Source organism: Rhizopus delemar, genomic scaffold (assembly GCF_000149305.1).
Source record: "Rhizopus delemar RA 99-880 supercont3.5 genomic scaffold, whole genome shotgun sequence".
Taxonomy (NCBI): domain Eukaryota; kingdom Fungi; phylum Mucoromycota; class Mucoromycetes; order Mucorales; family Rhizopodaceae; genus Rhizopus; species Rhizopus delemar.
In genome coordinates, this window is record NW_027137831.1 from 2393006 (window position 1) to 2412469 (window position 19464).

Genomic DNA, 19464 nt, shown 5'->3' on the forward strand with positions numbered 1-19464 from the left:
AAACCCTTTTATTCCAAGAAACGTCAACAATGCCCTTATATATCATGATGATAACAGATATACAAAACATCATGGTGCAAACAATCCGAACGTAGAGTTAATCGACACAGAAGAAAGACATATTCATGCCGTACCTATCAATGACTTACGAAATAATTTTGGAAATAACTATATGGCTCCCTATTCTGAAATAATCACAGGTCCAAATCAACTAGTCACTATGGAAGTGAAAGGCAGTACAAATAATAATCATTTGTATACACAACCAACGATGAATAGACATAACAATCAATCAGTGCATACCAACTCACAACATGACTTGGTTAACCTTATTCAAGAAACTATACGCAGTGAATTGAATCTACATCAACATTCATCTCAACCTACCAGAAATTATAATCGACGTCCTAGATATGACAACTATAACAATTTTCACAGCAATGAATATAACCAAAATGGAAATAACAGTTATAACTACAGAAGCGATAACAGATACAGGAATAATTAGGATGGTTGTACCTTTGATGCCGTCGGACTTTAAAATTTCCAATTTCCTTATTTGGAAATCGATAATTTTCGGAATATGAGTGACACAATCGGTAGAATATCATAAAATGATGCATGTCGTTGTCCAGAATGGATAAGGTGTCGTCTTTGTATGTAGAGGGTCGCATGTTCGACCCTTGTGTGTGTCATTTTTTTCTGAAAGTTTTAGCAGTCCTTTTTTATGTCTGAGTTCTTGCTTTTTGTGACTTAACTATTTTAAATAAATTTTTTTTTATTTTGCGTTTCCTCCCTGTTTTTTTTCCCCTTTTTTTTTCTTCCCTTTTTACATCTTTCAAATTAAAGTTAGTATATCATGTCTTTTATCAATATCTCTACCGCAAACTACACCAATCCTGCTGGTATTCATCGTCAAAGACCTGTTACTTCCCCCAACAGCCCTATTGTTATCGTTGATTCTGATGATGAAGTAGAAGAAATGCATTTAGAAACCGAACAAACTTCAGATTTGGATGTAGCAGTTATTTCTATCAATAATGATGATAACGAAGAGTTATTGGAAATAGAAGCTTTCGAAGTTGACGATGAGGCACATAATAGTAATCTTTTGCCGGATAATTGGAGCAGAGGTCAAAATGTTCCTATTATGGCAACCAGAACTTTTTTTTTAACTTTTGGAACTGAAGAAGCGTGCATGCAGTAAGTATAAAAGTATAACAAAGCACACTTGTATACAATATTAATAACTCTTTTTTTTTTTATAAATTAGGTTTTTTATTAACAACGGAATCTATTATGGAAGCAACACAGTGTACCGTTGTAATGGTGATGAAGGAAGCGTCATGTATTTGGAGCAAACAGGAAGTGTTCCACGTTGGAGATGCAATGGAATCATAGTTAATCAGGAAACTGGTGAGAAATGCTGCAATGGACGTCAAGTTGCTGTACGAAATGCTTCCTTTTTTAGTAATCGCAGCTTACCAGCCTATGATGCGCTCTCCATTCTTTACTTTTGGAGCTTGAAAGTACGACGAATGACAATTTCTACCATGGTTGGATGTTCACCAAAGGCAGTACGAGAAACTTTAAAAGATTGGTACCAAGTTTTACAAGAAGATTTACAGCAGAACGACTGCAAAATCGGAGGTTATGATGTGGATGGAAATCCAATCGTGGTAGAAATCGATGAATCAAAGTTTGGTAAAAGAAAATATCATCGAGGACATCGTGTGGAGGGTGTTTGGGTGGTAGGTGGTGTTGAAAAAACACCTGAACGAAAGTGTTTTCTTGTGGTAGTAAATAATAGAAACACTGAAACGATGGATACAATCATTCGAAATTATGTTGCCGATGGTTCCATAGTACATACAGATTGTTGGAGAGCATATGAAAATATGGTAAACCTTGGAATGAACTTGGTACATCGAACTGTCAATCACAGTGTGACATTTCGTGACGGTGATGTCCATACCAACACCATCGAGGGTAAGCTTAAAATTGGAGTGTAGAAGTGTTTATAGGTCTAGTTAATAAAATCTTTTCAGGAACTTGGAATGGAATAAAAATTAATTTAACTCCTGCCCTTAGAACAAAGAAGATGGTACCTTGGTTGCTTATCGAATTTATTTGGCGAAGAAAGCACCACAACGATATCTTTGGTGGTATAATTGATTGTCTTAAAAATGTTAGCTTTGATCGAGCTCAGCGTAATCCAGCATGGTTAACTGAGCTTGCTGCAGAATAATAATAACAATAAAAAAAAATTAAACAAAGCTCAATAAAAATGTCCTCAATAATGTTACGTACAGAGAGCAAGCATTGTTAATATACTTCGACAAAAAATATCCAAAAGCATTACTATAATCAGTTAAATAAAAGAAAAGCCTATACAAAAAAAGAATGCACAAAGGAATCAATTCAAAAAAAAAATAGCTCCCACATAGACACGCCTGCAGGATCGGAACAAAAATACCGATTACATGTTTCGAACAGGCGACCTCTTCCGTCGGAAGTAGACACTCTAGCCATTCCGGACAGCGACTTGCATAATTCGACTGTATTTTGTTGACGGGCTGATTCATATTCAGAAAATTGTTGATTTCCAAATAAGGAAATTGGAAATTTTAACGTCCGACGGCATCAAAGGTACAATTAACCGAATAATTATGATCATAGTTATGGAAGATATGAATATGACAATCATAATCGTAATCCAAATCAGCCAACTAATAATCATAATAATCAACCCCAGCAAGGCACCTCTCAGCCCCGCTATCAAAATCAGCAATCAAAAAACTAAATGGGTCGGTTGCTTTTGATAATCAAAAGAATGGTCAATCGAACACCCAACATAACAACAAACCCATTAAACAACAAAACCAACAACATAATCTCAATGTCATACTTACCCAAAATGAATACGATAACACATATCAAGCCCAAGATCTTTATGCTGCTATAAGACCTGAACACCCGCCTGAAGTCCTAAGCTCTAAATCTTATTCTAAACCGACAACCAGAGAAAAATGGAAACAACCAAGTAGTGCTTCAGTAACTAGGCGTGTAAACAAACGTAATCAAGTCAAGGAAACAAGCAACATGCCCAAACAACCTATACAGGCTACAGGAAGTATGGAAGTAGACTCTGATCTCCCTATTGAAATCAAGCCAAAGCCAATAAAAAGAAAAACGAAGGCCCCACCTATCAGATATGATATTGTATCAGATGTTATGAATCAAAAAGCAGACATATCTGTAGGAGATTTGATGGTAGCTGCTCCCACACTTAGAAGGAAATTAGCAAGTGCATGTAGACCCAAAAGAATACCTGTAACAGAAACATCAAAGGAAACTATGGCGGTAATAGAAGAGGATGACATCCATACCACTGCCGTATATTCAAAAATCAATATCGGAGATAAAACGGTGAAAGTACTTGTTGACTGTGGTGCTGCCAAGACGTGTATGTCAAAATCCCTGGCAGATGCTTTAGGATTAGAAATACAGTAGGTCAAAAAACTGCTGCAAGGAATCCATTTTTCTTGGTTTTTGTTGCGCACATCCTGTTACAATGGCACGAACTGCCTCTGTTCCCACATAGTAAATCTTCTACATGTCGTGAAAAATCCGAAAGAGTTTAAGCCCTATTGGATAAGTATTGAAGGAAGTATGAGATGCGCAATTTGAAAATTTGAAAAAATGAAAATTTGAACGGAATGAACTTATTTATTAATATTTAGTTCGCCCTCCTTTTCTATTAATAATCTCTTGAGTTCTTTCCGAAATATTATCTACATGTCCTTGGCAAAGATATTTATCGAAGTCAGTTCATATTTCATTAACGCGTTCCCAAAGCACATCTGCGTTCTTTTCTCTACGTTCGTAATAGTTAAGCTTCAACTTCAATTGATGTCCTACGTGCTCGATTGAATTTAAGTCCGGGATCTGAGCTGGCCAATTGTTAATATAGCTCTCTTGGCTACTACATAACTAGGCTATTGTAGATTATGCCGGTTAATTGTACCTTTGATGCCGTCGGACGTTAAAATTTCCAATTTCCTTATTTGGAAATCAACAATTTTCTGAATATGAATCAGCCCGTCAACAAAATACAGTCGAATTATGCAAGTCGCTGTCCGGAATGGCTAGAGTGTCTACTTCCGACGGAAGAGGTCGCCTGTTCGAAACATGTAATCGGTATTTTTGTTCCGATCCTGCAGGCGTGTCTATGTGGGAGCTATTTTTTTTTTGAATTGATTCCTTTGTGCATTCTTTTTTTGTATAGGCTTTTCTTTTATTTAACTGATTATAGTAATGCTTTTGGATATTTTTTGTCGAAGTATATTAACAATGCTTGCTCTCTGTACGTAACATTATTGAGGACATTTTTATTGAGCTTTGTTTAATTTTTTTTTATTGTTATTATTATTCTGCAGCAAGCTCAGTTAACCATGCTGGATTACGCTGAGCTCGATCAAAGCTAACATTTTTAAGACAATCAATTATACCACCAAAGATATCGTTGTGGTGCTTTCTTCGCCAAATAAATTCGATAAGCAACCAAGGTACCATCTTCTTTGTTCTAAGGGCAGGAGTTAAATTAATTTTTATTCCATTCCAAGTTCCTGAAAAGATTTTATTAACTAGACCTATAAACACTTCTACACTCCAATTTTAAGCTTACCCTCGATGGTGTTGGTATGGACATCACCGTCACGAAATGTCACACTGTGATTGACAGTTCGATGTACCAAGTTCATTCCAAGGTTTACCATATTTTCATATGCTCTCCAACAATCTGTATGTACTATGGAACCATCGGCAACATAATTTCGAATGATTGTATCCATCGTTTCAGTGTTTCTATTATTTACTACCACAAGAAAACACTTTCGTTCAGGTGTTTTTTCAACACCACCTACCACCCAAACACCCTCCACACGATGTCCTCGATGATATTTTCTTTTACCAAACTTTGATTCATCGATTTCTACCACGATTGGATTTCCATCCACATCATAACCTCCGATTTTGCAGTCGTTCTGCTGTAAATCTTCTTGTAAAACTTGGTACCAATCTTTTAAAGTTTCTCGTACTGCCTTTGGTGAACATCCAACCATGGTAGAAATTGTCATTCGTCGTACTTTCAAGCTCCAAAAGTAAAGAATGGAGAGCGCATCATAGGCTGGTAAGCTGCGATTACTAAAAAAGGAAGCATTTCGTACAGCAACTTGACGTCCATTGCAGCATTTCTCACCAGTTTCCTGATTAACTATGATTCCATTGCATCTCCAACGTGGAACACTTCCTGTTTGCTCCAAATACATGACGCTTCCTTCATCACCATTACAACGGTACACTGTGTTGCTTCCATAATAGATTCCGTTGTTAATAAAAAACCTAATTTATAAAAAAAAAAAGAGTTATTAATATTGTATACAAGTGTGCTTTGTTATACTTTTATACTTACTGCATGCACGCTTCTTCAGTTCCAAAAGTTAAAAAAAAAGTTCTGGTTGCCATAATAGGAACATTTTGACCTCTGCTCCAATTATCCGGCAAAAGATTACTATTATGTGCCTCATCGTCAACTTCGAAAGCTTCTATTTCCAATAACTCTTCGTTATCATCATTATTGATAGAAATAACTGCTACATCCAAATCTGAAGTTTGTTCGGTTTCTAAATGCATTTCTTCTACTTCATCATCAGAATCAACGATAACAATAGGGCTGTTGGGGGAAGTAACAGGTCTTTGACGATGAATACCAGCAGGATTGGTGTAGTTTGCGGTAGAGATATTGATAAAAGACATGATATACTAACTTTAATTTGAAAGATGTAAAAAGGGAAGAAAAAAAAAGGGGAAAAAAAACAGGGAGGAAACGCAAAATAAAAAAAAATTTATTTAAAATAGTTAAGTCACAAAAAGCAAGAACTCAGACATAAAAAAGGACTGCTAAAACTTTCAGAAAAAAATGACACACACAAGGGTCGAACATGCGACCCTCTACATACAAAGACGACACCTTATCCATTCTGGACAACGACATGCATCATTTTATGATATTCTACCGATTGTGTCACTCATATTCCGAAAATTATCGATTTCCAAATAAGGAAATTGGAAATTTTAAAGTCCGACGGCATCAAAGGTACAACCATCCTAATTATTCCTGTATCTGTTATCGCTTCTGTAGTTATAACTGTTATTTCCATTTTGGTTATATTCATTGCTGTGAAAATTGTTATAGTTGTCATATCTAGGACGTCGATTATAATTTCTGGTAGGTTGAGATGAATGTTGATGTAGATTCAATTCACTGCGTATAGTTTCTTGAATAAGGTTAACCAAGTCATGTTGTGAGTTGGTATGCACTGATTGATTGTTATGTCTATTCATCGTTGGTTGTGTATACAAATGATTATTATTTGTACTGCCTTTCACTTCCATAGTGACTAGTTGATTTGGACCTGTGATTATTTCAGAATAGGGAGCCATATAGTTATTTCCAAAATTATTTCGTAAGTCATTGATAGGTACGGCATGAATATGTCTTTCTTCTGTGTCGATTAACTCTACGTTATGATTGTTTGCACCATGATGTTTTGTATATCTGTTATCATCATGATATATGAGGGCATTGTTGACGTTTCTTGGAATAAAAGGGTTATCCACCATGGCTATTTTACGTGGACGATTGGCATTCCACCATCCATCAGCATGATTGATCCATTCTTGGAATGTATGGGCACTACTTTGTATGCAGAATTGTTTAATTTCTTTAAGTAGACCAACACGAAAACGACTTTCAATAACTGCTTCACTTGTAATGTTCGCAAGGTCAGCTGCTTCTCGTAGTCTTGCCAAAAATATTTGAGGATGTTCTTGTTCACCTTGGAACATTTCGTTAAATTCTAATTCATAACTTTGAATTAGTTCAGGTGTGATGTAGTGTTGCTTGAGCAATTCAATGGCTTTGTCATACAGTAGGTCAAAAAACTGCTGCAAGGAATCCATTTTTCTTGGTTTTTATAGCGCATATCCTGTTACAATGGTACAAACTGCCTCTGTTCCCACATAGTAAATCTTCTACATGTCGTGAAAAATCCGAAAGAGTTTAAGCCCTATTGGATAAGTATTGAAGGAAGTATGAGATGCGCAATTTGAAAATTTGAAAAAATGAAAATTTGAACGGAATGAATTTATTTATTAATATTTGGTTGGTCCTCTTTTTCTATTAATAATCTCTTGAGTTCTTTCCGAAATATTATCTACATGTCTTTGACAAAGTTATTTATTGAAGTCAATTCATATTTCCTTAACTCGTTCCCAAAGCACATCCGTGTTCTTTGCTCTCTGTTCGTAATAGTTGAGTTTCAACTTCAATTGATGCCATACGTGCTCGATTGAATTTAAGTCGTGGCTCCGAGTTGGTCAATCGTTAATATAGCTCTCTTGGCTACTACATAACTAGGCCATTGTAAATTATTCCTTGTGCTTTGGGTCATTGTCATGCTAAAAGTAAATGTTGGACCAGTCGATATTGTAGTACTTCATCGTATCACGAAGCGTAGTGTTCAAAATATGCTGGTAAACACCCGAGTACAACTTTCCATCGTAAATCTAGCAAGCATATCCTGGTCCTTCAGAGGTTATACAACACTAGGACATCAATTTGCTAGCTTCATGGTGGATTACAAAATCCAGGTCATGATGTTGAAAAAGGTCACTTGGCCTTTTCCGATAGTGATCATCACCATCAAAGCCCTATACGTTGATCTTGGTTTCATTAAAGTAAACGATTTGTTGTCAGTCAACCATTGCCCAGACCTGATGCTCCTTTTTCCATTCTAACTGATGCTACGTATGCACGTTTGTCTGAAATGGCTACTTTTTTTCTATCAGAAAATGGAACTCCATTAATTTCAGTACGTTAATCTCTGACTGGTATGAGATATCGTAGCCAAATCCAACTGGCTCCCGGTATACCTCTTTGGAAGTCTTTAGAACCCCTTCAATGACTTTTCTTTTGATTAGCCGCTTCGTCACTTTGGAGACTAATGTAGGTCTATCACCTGTGCTCACTGTCCTACTTCAAAACAACGTTATAAAGTATCTACTAACAGTTGATTCATGTAATCCAGTCTCCTTAGCAATATCATACTTTGATGTGGATCCGGTTAATGTCTGTTTGAGATCATTTGCTTTCTCCTCTGACAGTCATTTATGCATGCAATTGACGAGAAGGTAAAAAAGAGAAATGATTTAAACAAGGGAATATAAAATTTAAAATAAAGGAATTGTAAGCATCCTTAAATACAGATAGCATTCTAATCACGTCAAAAGAGAGAAAAATTGTGATGGCAACCGGTTGGGTCGTATTAAAATTCATTATTTCAAACATATATAAACAAGTAAAAAATACCGGATGTTTAAAATATTATCTTTAGCAGTATCAAATTCCACCAATAACCATTGCCCATATCCGATAATCGACGAATAAATGCACTTTCTATTGAGATACAAACAGTCAAAGTTTGAGATGGTTTGGTGCAGTACCCATGGACAACCAGCTGTAAAACCTGAATTTTGCAATTCCTTGCAGCAGTTTTTTGACCTACTGTATGTGACATTAGGGATTCTCTTGAGTATTTCTTTTTCAAAGTAAATTTTAGCAGCGCGTCGTAATTGGGATTTGAGCACGATAAGTTTTCTATCATCACTGAGAGTATTAGTGATTGCAAGGTAAGAATCAAGTATTTCTTGAAAATGGCGAAAGTCTTCTCCTTCATAGCCATAAAATTCAATTAACCTTGGGCGAAAACCTTGAGAAAAAGTTTGGTTGTTAGCATTTGCCAACGCGATTTGTCCTGTAGGATATGAGGCCATTTTGAAATTTGATATATTTGTTTTTGGTATGTTTTGTATTTCTTGAAGTAGAGTTTTGATAGTTTTCTTGACAATTTGTTTTAATTTGATAGATTTTTCCGAGTGTTTGTTAATAATGTTTGTGATTTGCTGATTTGTTGATTTGTTCCCTCGTAGTGACCACCAAATGTAACTTTAACGTTTTTGTTGTAATGGCCTTAAGAGTTTAGAAGTAAATTTGACTTTTCTTTAGAGTGTAAAAGAATTTGAGATCAAAGATTTGTGTTTAAATGAATAAATTTGGTTTGCTTGTAGTAAGTGACCACCAGATCTTGTATTGTAGATCAAACAGTAAAAAGTAATAAAGAGTTTTCTTGATAAGAGAATATAAAAGTGATACGATGAAGATAATTTAACTTCAAAGGACTTGACTTGCTTGAGTTATAAAATAAAAATAAAGAGTTTTGATAAAGAGGAACTCGATGTTTATTTGAATAAATGATATTTTTTTTTAAAGTGAAGTTCAGTAAAATTATAAGAGGGGATATTTATATGATTATTATTTTTTTGTGTTTTTCTATTTTTTTTTTTTGTTTATCTTTAGGGACTGAGGTCCCTCCTTCGACTGAGTCCCTCCTAGGACTGAGTCCTTTCTTCAGCAAAAGTTACACCAACTGCGTCACACCTTGTTGTTCCTACAGTAACTTGTTGAACATGAACTTCATTAAAAGGAAAGCAACGCAAATATCCATATATAGAATAATGTCGTGTCCTTTATAGTAATGTATGTAAAAGGAAATATAAGTATATGGTCTTAAAGATTAGGTAGTAGATAATTGTCCTTTTATTTCTAATAATTATTGGGTCTATTTATATTACTTTACAGAACTGAGGTATATACAAGTATTGTCATAATTCATGAGTCATGTTGATATTGAATATAGTGGCTACCAAAACCGTTCGCACAAAACGTATTTTTTCCTTTCTGAATCTTTTGTGACCTATTGCGCATAAAAGATACCATATCTAATACATACACTACCTCAAAAAATTGTTCATTTTGAACCGCCTTTTACACATTTCGTACTGAATCTGCTTCGCATAATCCCCAATCAGCGCTCAGCACAAACCATTATGAAACACTGCTTCTCAGCTATTTACTACACTGTAAGCACATCACGTGCTATGCGTAAATGCTGGAAAATATCCAATCAAAAATCAAAATCAAAATGAACAATTTTTTGGGTTTTTTTGAATATGAACTAAATTTACGCCTATGTTCCCAAATAACATAGGACTAACTCGTGACTGCTATCATAATTTTTACCCGTGACTACTTCTGCTATTCCAAGGCAGCCCTGGTCGATTTTGGTTTTTTTTGCTTTCCCATTGTAATCTCTCATTGCTCCATCTCGACATTTCAAGTAATGGTAAATTGCGAAATTTCAGAAACCCAACGAAATGCAATTATTTCTGCTTTAAGAAGAGGAAAGTCGTACGATGCTATCAGTAACGAGTTACATGTTTCTAAAGGGTCTATTTCGAACATTGCGAAAGAAGTAGACCATCACTCCGTATTGCAAGCAGGTCAACCCAAGAAACTTAACATATACGACGCGCGCCTTGTATTGCGCAGGTTCAATGCTAGTGTGTACAAGACCGGAGAGCACGCTGCCAGAGACTTAAGTGGCTTAGGTTCGGATATTTGCAGCCAGACCGTGCGAAACCCTCTTAAAAGCTCCGAATTTCAATTTCGACGAAAACCAACAGCTCTTCCTTTAACGCATTCTTCCCAAAAGGCGCTCCTTCAGTTTGCCAAGAAGCATATAGGTTGGACAGAGGAAGCCTGGAAAGGAGTAGTCTTTAGCGACGAAACAAAAATCAATCGCTTGGGTTCAGATGGTAAACAATAGACTTGAGTACAAGAAGGAAGGCCTCTGCAGGATCACAACGCCAACCAAACTTATGAGCATGGAGGCGGTAGTATACTACTTTGGAGCTGTTTGACAGCAAACGGAGTTGGATATATCACTCAAGTGCTCGGAGGTTTAGATTCAGAGCTGTATTGCAATATTATGACGGAGGATATGCTCTCTTCATTAGAAGAATACGATATGTCAAAGGATGACATTATATTTCAACATGATAACAATCCAAAGCATACATCTAGACTAACACAAAAATGGTTCGTAGATAACAAGGTGCAGCTACTGGATTGGACAGCATATTCACCCGACTTAAATCCTATAGAGAATTTATGGAATTACTTAAAAGTCCGGCTGTATGCTTATGAAACTGCACTCTTAAGTATGAAAGAACTATTTGAACGGGTTGCAGATATTTGGTACAATGAAATTACAAAGGAATACTGCGAGCAGTTCGTATGCAGCATGCCGCAAAGACTACAACTTGTTTTAAAAGAAAAGGGCGGTGAGATTAATTATTAGCTAATAAAATAAAAAATGTCGACAAAAACCCAAAAAATTGTTCATTTTGATTTTGATTTTTGATTGGATATTTTCCAGCATTTACGCATAGCACGTGATGTGCTTACAGTGTAGTAAATAGCTGAGAAGCAGTGTTTCATAATGGTTTGTGCTGAGCGCTGATTGGGGATTATGCGAAGCAGATTCAGTACGAAATGTGTAAAAGGCGGTTCAAAATGAACAATTTTTTGAGGTAGTGTATATCAGGAATTTGATTGTCAGAACCAGGCTTGTACAAGATTTCAGGATCATACAGTTCAATTTCAGTTAGCCATCTTACCAATCTGGGAGTCGGCTTGTTTTGAGACCGTAGGTACTTTAAGGGCAGGTGATCAGTAAATATTTGATAAGAATTACCTTCGATAAAGCACCTCCAAGTTCTCAGAGCATACAATATACTGAGTAGCTCTCTCTCTTGTGCAGGGTAGTTTCTTTCCGCTTGCGACAACTTCTTTGATTCAAAAGCCACTGGTTTCCATATTCCTTTAGATTCTTCTTGCATGAGTACAGCACCAATCGCAAAATCACTTGCATCACATTCAATTCTAAATGGTTTGTTCATATCAGGAGTCATCAAGACTGGAGCACTTGAAATCATTTTCTTGATTAAATCGAAGCTCTTTTGACATTCATCATTCCATGTGATGGCACGACATTTGTGACCAGTACCTTTTGTCAAATCTGTCAAGGATGCAGCAATACTTGCAAAGCCCGGAATAAACCTTCTATAGTGTTGTGCTAATCCAATGAATTGTCTAACCTGTTGGACATTCTTTGGAACTGGCCATGACTGAATCGCTTCAACTTTTTTGTTGTCAGGTTGAATACCTTTTTCATTGATAGTAAATCCAAGGAAGGTTAGTTCTTTTCGATTAAATTTGCATTTCTTTTTGTTTATAATAAGCTTAGCTTCATCCAGTTTCTTCAATACTAAGCGTACATGCTCCTTATGTTGTTCTTCATCTCCATTTGTAAATATTAGAATATCATCAAGATAGACCATTACGAACTTATCAATGTATTCCGATAACACCGAATTCATCATCTTTTGGAATGCAGGTCCACTATTAGATAAACCAAAAGGCACCACTTTCCAACAGAATTGACCATACCGAGTACTTATTGCAGTTTTGATAGAGTCAGCTTCGGTTATTCTCTGTTGATGGAATCCGTTAGTCAAGTCCAAAGAGGTAAAATGCTTAGCATTGTGTAGTCTTTCTAAACATTCATCTATCCTTGGTAGTTGTATCTTTTGTTTTAAAGTAACCTTGTTCAGCATACGATAGTCACAACACATTCTTAAATCACCATTTGGTTTTCTAACAAAAAGTACAGGATTTGACCATTCAGAAGCACATGGTTCAATTAGTCCTTTATTTAGCAGTTCCTTCAGTTGTTTTTGCAGTTCAGAAAGTTCTAAAGGTGACATTTTGTATGGTGGTCTTGATACCGGTACAGTGTCAGGCTTTGTTACAATTATATCTTGAGCGTCCCTCATTGGAGGTAATCCTGAGATTTCGTCTTTAAACACCTCAGGGAACTCCTTGCTAAATTCTGTAGACCAAGAAGCATCAATATCATTTATATTGTTTAGATATACCATTTCATTTTCTTTAAGATGTACTTGAGCAAAATAGCATTCTTCAATTTGTTTGGTCTTGTAAAGTCTTTCTAATTGTTTGGCAGATATCAGATAGTTGATTTCATTCTGCTTCTTTATAAATGATGTTGGTTCTTTAACTGGATGTAGTACCACCATTGATGCATCAGGAAGCGCGATTGTCCATGTACTATCAAACCAATCAGGTTTTGGCTTTACTTGCTTTAACCATGAGCTCCCCAGAATGATATCAAACTTCGATTCAAAAACGAAGGCCTTGAAAGTGCTAATAAAGTTCTTTTCCTCTCCCCTTATTTCCATCTTGCATGTAGCTTCACCATGAATAATCGTTTGTTCGCCATTAGCAGTCTCAACAGCTTGATTCTTGACTGGATGGTAAGATTCTACAACTTTGAGTACCTTCGGATGAATATAATTTGCACTAGCTCCACTGTCAATCAAAGCATTGAATGCATGACCATTTATGTAGATTTTGTATGTGGGCAATGTCGAGTTTTTTGCATTGGTATTCAACAAAAAGGTACGATCTTGTGAAAAGTCAAAAGAATAAGGGGAAAGGTCAATTAAAGAATCTTTATTAACACTATCAAAAGAGCAATCACTATTTCGTTTAGGTAAAGTATCATTATTACTTGTGTGAAGCTCCATAGAATCAATATTGTTGACTAGGTGGTTCCGAAATGGCCTTGTTCGCTTGTATTGTCGGTTTTGTCTTATTCTTGACTGTTCAAATTCTTTGATATCACGTATTCTTGTTCTACAATCAGCTACCATATGTCCAGGTTTATTGCACCAATGACAAATTATAGTAGATCGTCTTGCATATCCATTGTTCTGTCTGTTTTGTTGAAAATTGTTGTTGTCTTTGTTAGAGGCTACCATTGCATTGAGTTGATGTAACAATACAGACAAATCCATAGGATCATTGACATATCTACAGTGGGTGAAAAAACTCTAAAAACGTCAGATATTTTTTCAGTTTTTAGTCTCTGTGAGCATGCACAGCGACTTAGATTATGCAAAAACTTTATGATATACTTGTTGTGCTGTCTATTACATCTCATGAAAGTTTTAAGCTCAGGTTTTTATTTAACAGTCCGCAAAAGCGATAGAAGTGTTGTGGGTTTATTTTTAGAGTTTTTTCCCTTTACTTTTATTATATTATAGATGACTTAATACCGAGTAGATCCACCTTTGGTATCGATTACTGCCTTAATATGTGCAGGCATAGTGTCAATATACCTTCTGCAAACTTCTTTATCAAAGGAGTTCCAATCTTTTTCAACTCTTTCCCACAATTCATGGACACCTTTGGCTTTCTTGTCATATAACGATAGCTTCAACTTCAAATGATGCCAAAGATGCTCAATAGGATTAAGATCAGGACTTTGAGCTGGCCAGTCGTCAATGTAGTTCACCCCATTAGCTTGTAACCATTGGACGGTTGACTTGGAACGATGCTTTGGGTCACCATCGTGCTGAAAATACGCAGTAGACCAATCCATATTATAGTACTCCATTGTTTCCCGAAGTGTTGTGTCCAATATATGTTGGTAAAGATCCGAGTTCATAGTTTCATCGTATATTTGACAGGCGTATCCGGGTCCCTCATACGTCATGCACCCCCACATCATCAAACTACCGCCCCCATGCTTAACAGTTACGTCAATATAATGAGGTTTAAGAGGGTCTCCTGGTCTTGACCAATAGTACTTACACCCGTCAGAGCCCCAAATGTTCACTTTTGTTTCATCAGAGAGTACTACGCGTCGCCAGTCATCTGTAGTCCAGTTTTGGTGCTTCTTGGCCCATGCTAGCCGTCTATTCATGTGCTTTGCGGTTAACAAAGGCTTTTTGACCTTAATCGCAGCAAAGAAGTTCATCGATTTCAACACATTTATAGCGGTTTTATATGATATGTAATATCCAAGCTCCATGAGCTTGCCATGTACTTCCCTTGCAGTCTTGAGTTGGCCTTGTAAAACTTGAAGTTTGATGAATCTCTTCGTCTGAGCGGACACAACCATAGGTCTACCACCAAGTCGACGCTGTCGGTTTGGGAAAAACTTGTTCGCATAGTTATTAACTGTTGCATACGTAACCCTAAAACGGTTCGCAATCTCCATAGAGCCTTTTCCAGCAAGTATAGCGGACTTTATATCGTTTTTGATGTCAGCAGAGAGAGATTTAGGCATGATTGAGGTGTTTAAGATATTTAAAAATTAAATGGAAAAAATTAAGAAAAAAAGAGAAAAGCGACTCCTTTTATTCTTTTGGAGCCTTTATGAGTCATAATAAGTCATTAAAAGTCCGCGGAGTCTGTCTGTCGGTCCGTGTATCCGACATTTATGGAAGTGAAAAAACTCTAAAAATAAACCAGTCTTTTTCTAGCAGTTGTTTTCGGATGAATAATCAGCATCTGAGATTGAAATTTTGTCATACTATTTTTTATTTTTAGTGCTACATATATGCAAAATTTCAAGGCGATACACCAATTTGGTAGAACATAACAATCAAAAACGCTGATAACGTCATAACGTTTTTAGAGTTTTTTCACCCACTGTATCTTGTTGGATTTTTGCAGGCATTATCCCTATTTGTTGTGCGCTTTCAAATGCAATAGCGAATTTACTAGCTTCTTCTAGTGTTCGAGGTTCTTTAGTCAATACATGAGTTCTAACATTGTTTTTCAATCCTCTAACAAATCTATCCAAGGATTCATCATCTGAAATATTTGGGAGGTCTAGTAAAATGTCTTGGAAAGCATCTACATATTCAATAACCGATGACGATTGTTTGACGTTAGCTAATCTATCTCTTGCAGCTTGTTGAGAGTAGGAGGGTTTGAAAGCATATTCTATATCTAATTTAAATCTTTCCCAAGTAGTTGATTGTTCATTCTTTTCTGTTAGTCGGTTCCACCATTTTTGGGCTCTGTCTCTCATAAGGGTGACTGCGTACGGAATCCATTGATTGCTGGGTACATTGTAAAATTGCAAATATCGTTCTACTTCTTGTATCCAAATGTTGATTGTTGCAGCATTTCTATCTCCAGCATATGTCGAGGGAATTGGGATCCGGATATGGCTGTTTGTGCTCTCTGTGTTTTTTGGCATTGCTGAGCTTATTGCTGACGCGATCAGCTGTGCTAAGTTTTCCATGTTAATATTGTTGTTGTAGCTCATAGGCGATTCTTCTAAATTAATATCTTCTTCTATAATAAGTTGTCTGTTGTTGTTAAGTATAAAATCTGATGCGAATTTGCTTGCTATTGACGCAAAATATTCTGCTGTTTTTCTTCCGTAATTGATTCTTTGATCTTCAGGGTATGTTGGCACTTTTCTGTAAGCAAGGTATTTAGTTCTGAATTCCGGTGTTAGTAATCTGTAAACTCTTTCTTCTATTTCAAAAATCCTTTGTTCTTGCGATATTGTTGGCTTGCTATTTGACATAAATAAATTCTGTTGTGTCATGTTTTGACATGTCAATAAGATAACAGTCTTATCAATCTAAGCTAAATCTTTACAAATGAGTCTGAATAAGAATAGATCCTGATAATTACCAACTGCCCTGAACAGCCAAGTTTCACTTTCATCTCAACAGTTGATTATTTACATCAGTTTATAAAATTTTTCTTATACATGTCAAATCATATCGGTCGTAACTATCTCTTGTCATTTAATCTCAGGTCTTGCTCAAACTAATATAAATAGCCTTGGAATCTTTCTTTAATAAAAGTATTCGACTTTAGAACTATTGCTCGGTCTCGTTAATTCTTCTTTGTTCATATTTTTATACTTAAAACACTTCATGTTGCAATTGGAATGTTTACAACAGATGCTACCAATTGTCGTGTCCTTTATAGTAATGTATGTAAAAGGAAATATAAGTATATGGTCTTAAAGATTAGGTAGTAGATAATTGTCCTTTTATTTCTAATAATTATTGGGTCTATTTATATTACTTTACAGAACTGAGGTATTGTAATAGCTTGTTTTCTATTTAGGCCTTGTGTATTTATAAAGGGTTTAAAGTAGTTTTGAATATGAAGTAAAGTTATATTTGAGTATTTTCTTGATAGGAGTGACCACCAGATCTTGTTTTAAAGTAGATCAGTCTTGATATAAAGGTAATAGTAGCTTGATATGAGCTTTAACAGTGATACAATGAAGATATTTGGCTTCAAGGGACTCGACTTGTTGTTGATGTTTAGTAAAATAGTAATAGTAATAAAAGAGATTTGCTTTGAATGATATTTATTTAAAAATAATCAAAAGTAAAGTATGTCAGAAGTAAGTTTGTCAAAAGTAAGTGAATTAATTGTTTTTATAGTTTTTATGAATTTTATAACATGCTTTAAAATTTAAAGCATGCCTTGATTTTAATGCACCTTTTAATTTTTGTGCCTTGCATTAATTTTTATGTACCTTCGGGTCAAAATTTATAATCTGCATCCTTACAGTATATACAAGTATTGTCATAATTCATGAGCCATGTTGATATTGAATATAAACAACTCTCTTGTGAGTCATAGCTTGTAACTTGTTGAACATGAACTTCATTAAAAGGAAATCAACACAAATATCCATATATAGAATAAAAAGATATGACATATGGCATTTGTAATAACAAAATTATTCGCCCGATGGGGGGCTCGAACCCCCGACATTGAGATTAAAAGTCTCACGCTCTACCAACTGAGCTAACCGGGCCCTTTTCTACTGATAGGTGACTGGTAAACCTGGTTGATAAACTCAACTCGGTTCGGACACTGCACCCAAACCCTATATTCTAAATTATTATACATCGGGTATTTTAACAGTGGAACATCGTGTAAGATAATACGAAATTGAATTTTCAGAATAGAGATGTAATTTTTGTACCAAAAAAAAGCTAGAAAAAAGTATATACTATATCTGTAAAGATATATATATGTTTACACTCTGCATACTGAATAAAATGAAATTGTATTTCTTGTAAAAATTTTTTTGTCTCTTTTGTACTACATGAATCCATGGCAACTTTTAAATTGGGAAAATGAAAAATTTTCAAAACCAGTGTATGATTTTTTAATTTCAACAAAGGCCAATAAAGTACAGTGGGTGGAAAAATGGTTCCAATGTTTTTGATTTGCAACTTTAAAGCTTTATATCTTTGGAACTACAAATGGTAACGGCTCACAAAAACATGCATTTTGTAGCGCAATTACAGTTAATATTACTGAAAAAAAATTTTGCTTGTATTGTTACACAATCGGGAAAATCTTAAGACTAAATACAAAAACCAACTTTGGAACCATTTTTCCACTATGTGCATTATTTTATTAATATCTTGTATGACCGCCTTTCGCAGCAATTACAGCCCTACTGTCGTATCCCAACATACTTTAAACATGATTCATATTCAATTTATAAGAAATCAGAGTAATGAATGCTTTACAAAGATTTATTACAGTCTTTTCTCTATTATTCGGTCATAACTAATTCCACTCCTTTAACTCAATGCAAGCTTTTAATATAACTCCTGATGCAATGCAACATAAATGAAAGATCAGATCTACTTAAGAAATAATTATAAAACAGTCCACTAGCATAACCAGGAACAGATCCTCACATTAAAACTTATTGACACTAGATCTACAGTTATAATTAATTAAAGTATCTTGAAAAGGATTTAATTAAACCTCCATGAAAATAGTATAAATACCAGACATTATAATATTAAATAAAGATATAACTTTTTTCAGTCTCGTTGAATTTTATAGTCTTTTTTATTCTTACGAGATAACACACCTACAACGATCTGGCATACTATTTATGTATCTCCTACAGTCTTCTGCTGTAAAAGTAGACCATTCTTTTTCAACGCGATTCCATAATTCATGCACACCTTTTGCCCTAGTATCATAGGCACTTAACTTGAGCTTAAGGTGGTGCCAGATGTGCTCTATTGGGTTTAGATCTGGACTTTGTGAAGGCCAGTTGAAGGTATGATCACACTTGAAGTTGTTGTCCTTGAACCATTGCTTAGCTAGCTTAGACGTATGTTTAGGATCGTTATCCTGCTGAAAATAGATGTCCTGAGGATGGTAACCGTAGTACTCAAGGCTGTCCATAAGGGTTGTACCAAGTATTCCGACGTAATCAGAAGCCTTCATTGTGCCTTCACTAATCCAGCATGCATAACCAGGTCCGTCATAGGTAATACAACCCCATACCATAATGCTACCACCCCCTCCTTTAACTGTTAAGTCGAGATGATGGGGTTGAAGTTTATCATCAGGTCGACTCCAATAGTACTTGCAACCATCTGAGCCATAAACATTAACTTTTGTTTCATCACTGAATACCATACGTCTCCAGTCATCGCTTGTCCAGTTTTTGTGCTCTTCCGCCCATGCTAGTCGTCTTGCTTTCTGAACCTTAGTCAATAAAGGCTTTTTTACCTTGATCTTAGCATGGAAGTTCATGCTTTTCATAACCT

At 35.6% G+C, this 19464-nt stretch overlaps 10 protein-coding genes and 1 non-coding gene across 11 annotated transcripts; 4 read left to right on the top strand and 7 right to left on the bottom strand.

The window, feature by feature from the left end:
- Positions 1-859: 859 nt before the first annotated feature.
- Positions 860-2248, top strand: RO3G_07676 (uncharacterized protein; the record flags this gene model as incomplete). Its single annotated transcript, XM_067662266.1, has 3 exons — positions 860-1203; positions 1274-1989; positions 2049-2248. 3 exons carry the CDS (start codon positions 860-862, stop codon positions 2246-2248), a joined length of 1260 nt encoding a protein of 419 aa, XP_067518367.1.
- Positions 2249-3102: 854 nt separating this feature from the next.
- On the top strand, positions 3103-3513 carry RO3G_07677 (uncharacterized protein; the record flags this gene model as incomplete). Its single annotated transcript, XM_067662267.1, has 1 exon — positions 3103-3513. One exon carries the CDS (start codon positions 3103-3105, stop codon positions 3511-3513), a length of 411 nt encoding a protein of 136 aa, XP_067518368.1.
- A 915-nt stretch (positions 3514-4428) lies between these two features.
- RO3G_07678 (uncharacterized protein) lies at positions 4429-5817 on the bottom strand (the record flags this gene model as incomplete). The annotated part of the gene is made up of 3 exons (XM_067662268.1): positions 4429-4628; positions 4688-5403; positions 5474-5817. 3 exons carry the CDS (start codon positions 5815-5817, stop codon positions 4429-4431), a joined length of 1260 nt encoding a protein of 419 aa, XP_067518369.1.
- A 500-nt stretch (positions 5818-6317) lies between these two features.
- On the bottom strand, positions 6318-7023 carry RO3G_07679 (uncharacterized protein; the record flags this gene model as incomplete). Its single annotated transcript, XM_067662269.1, has 2 exons — positions 6318-6397; positions 6441-7023. The coding sequence occupies 2 exons, from the start codon at positions 7021-7023 to the stop codon at positions 6318-6320; spliced, it is 663 nt and encodes a 220-aa protein (XP_067518370.1).
- Positions 7024-7518: 495 nt separating this feature from the next.
- On the top strand, positions 7519-7860 carry RO3G_07680 (uncharacterized protein; the record flags this gene model as incomplete). Its single annotated transcript, XM_067662270.1, has 1 exon — positions 7519-7860. The coding sequence occupies one exon, from the start codon at positions 7519-7521 to the stop codon at positions 7858-7860; it is 342 nt and encodes a 113-aa protein (XP_067518371.1).
- Positions 7861-10949: 3089 nt separating this feature from the next.
- On the top strand, positions 10950-11321 carry RO3G_07681 (uncharacterized protein; the record flags this gene model as incomplete). Its single annotated transcript, XM_067662271.1, has 1 exon — positions 10950-11321. The coding sequence occupies one exon, from the start codon at positions 10950-10952 to the stop codon at positions 11319-11321; it is 372 nt and encodes a 123-aa protein (XP_067518372.1).
- Positions 11322-11505: 184 nt separating this feature from the next.
- On the bottom strand, positions 11506-13755 carry RO3G_07682 (uncharacterized protein; the record flags this gene model as incomplete). Its single annotated transcript, XM_067662272.1, has 1 exon — positions 11506-13755. One exon carries the CDS (start codon positions 13753-13755, stop codon positions 11506-11508), a length of 2250 nt encoding a protein of 749 aa, XP_067518373.1.
- A 398-nt stretch (positions 13756-14153) lies between these two features.
- RO3G_07683 (uncharacterized protein) lies at positions 14154-15176 on the bottom strand (the record flags this gene model as incomplete). Its single annotated transcript, XM_067662273.1, has 1 exon — positions 14154-15176. One exon carries the CDS (start codon positions 15174-15176, stop codon positions 14154-14156), a length of 1023 nt encoding a protein of 340 aa, XP_067518374.1.
- Positions 15177-15512: 336 nt separating this feature from the next.
- Positions 15513-16097, bottom strand: RO3G_07684 (uncharacterized protein; the record flags this gene model as incomplete). Its single annotated transcript, XM_067662274.1, has 1 exon — positions 15513-16097. The coding sequence occupies one exon, from the start codon at positions 16095-16097 to the stop codon at positions 15513-15515; it is 585 nt and encodes a 194-aa protein (XP_067518375.1).
- A 1523-nt stretch (positions 16098-17620) lies between these two features.
- Positions 17621-17693, bottom strand: RO3G_19075. The gene has a single exon. It is a non-coding gene; the product is annotated as a tRNA-Lys (tRNA).
- A 936-nt stretch (positions 17694-18629) lies between these two features.
- On the bottom strand, positions 18630-19450 carry RO3G_07685 (uncharacterized protein; the record flags this gene model as incomplete). The annotated part of the gene is made up of 2 exons (XM_067662275.1): positions 18630-18664; positions 18811-19450. 2 exons carry the CDS (start codon positions 19448-19450, stop codon positions 18630-18632), a joined length of 675 nt encoding a protein of 224 aa, XP_067518376.1.
- Between the last annotated feature and the right edge of the window lie 14 nt (positions 19451-19464).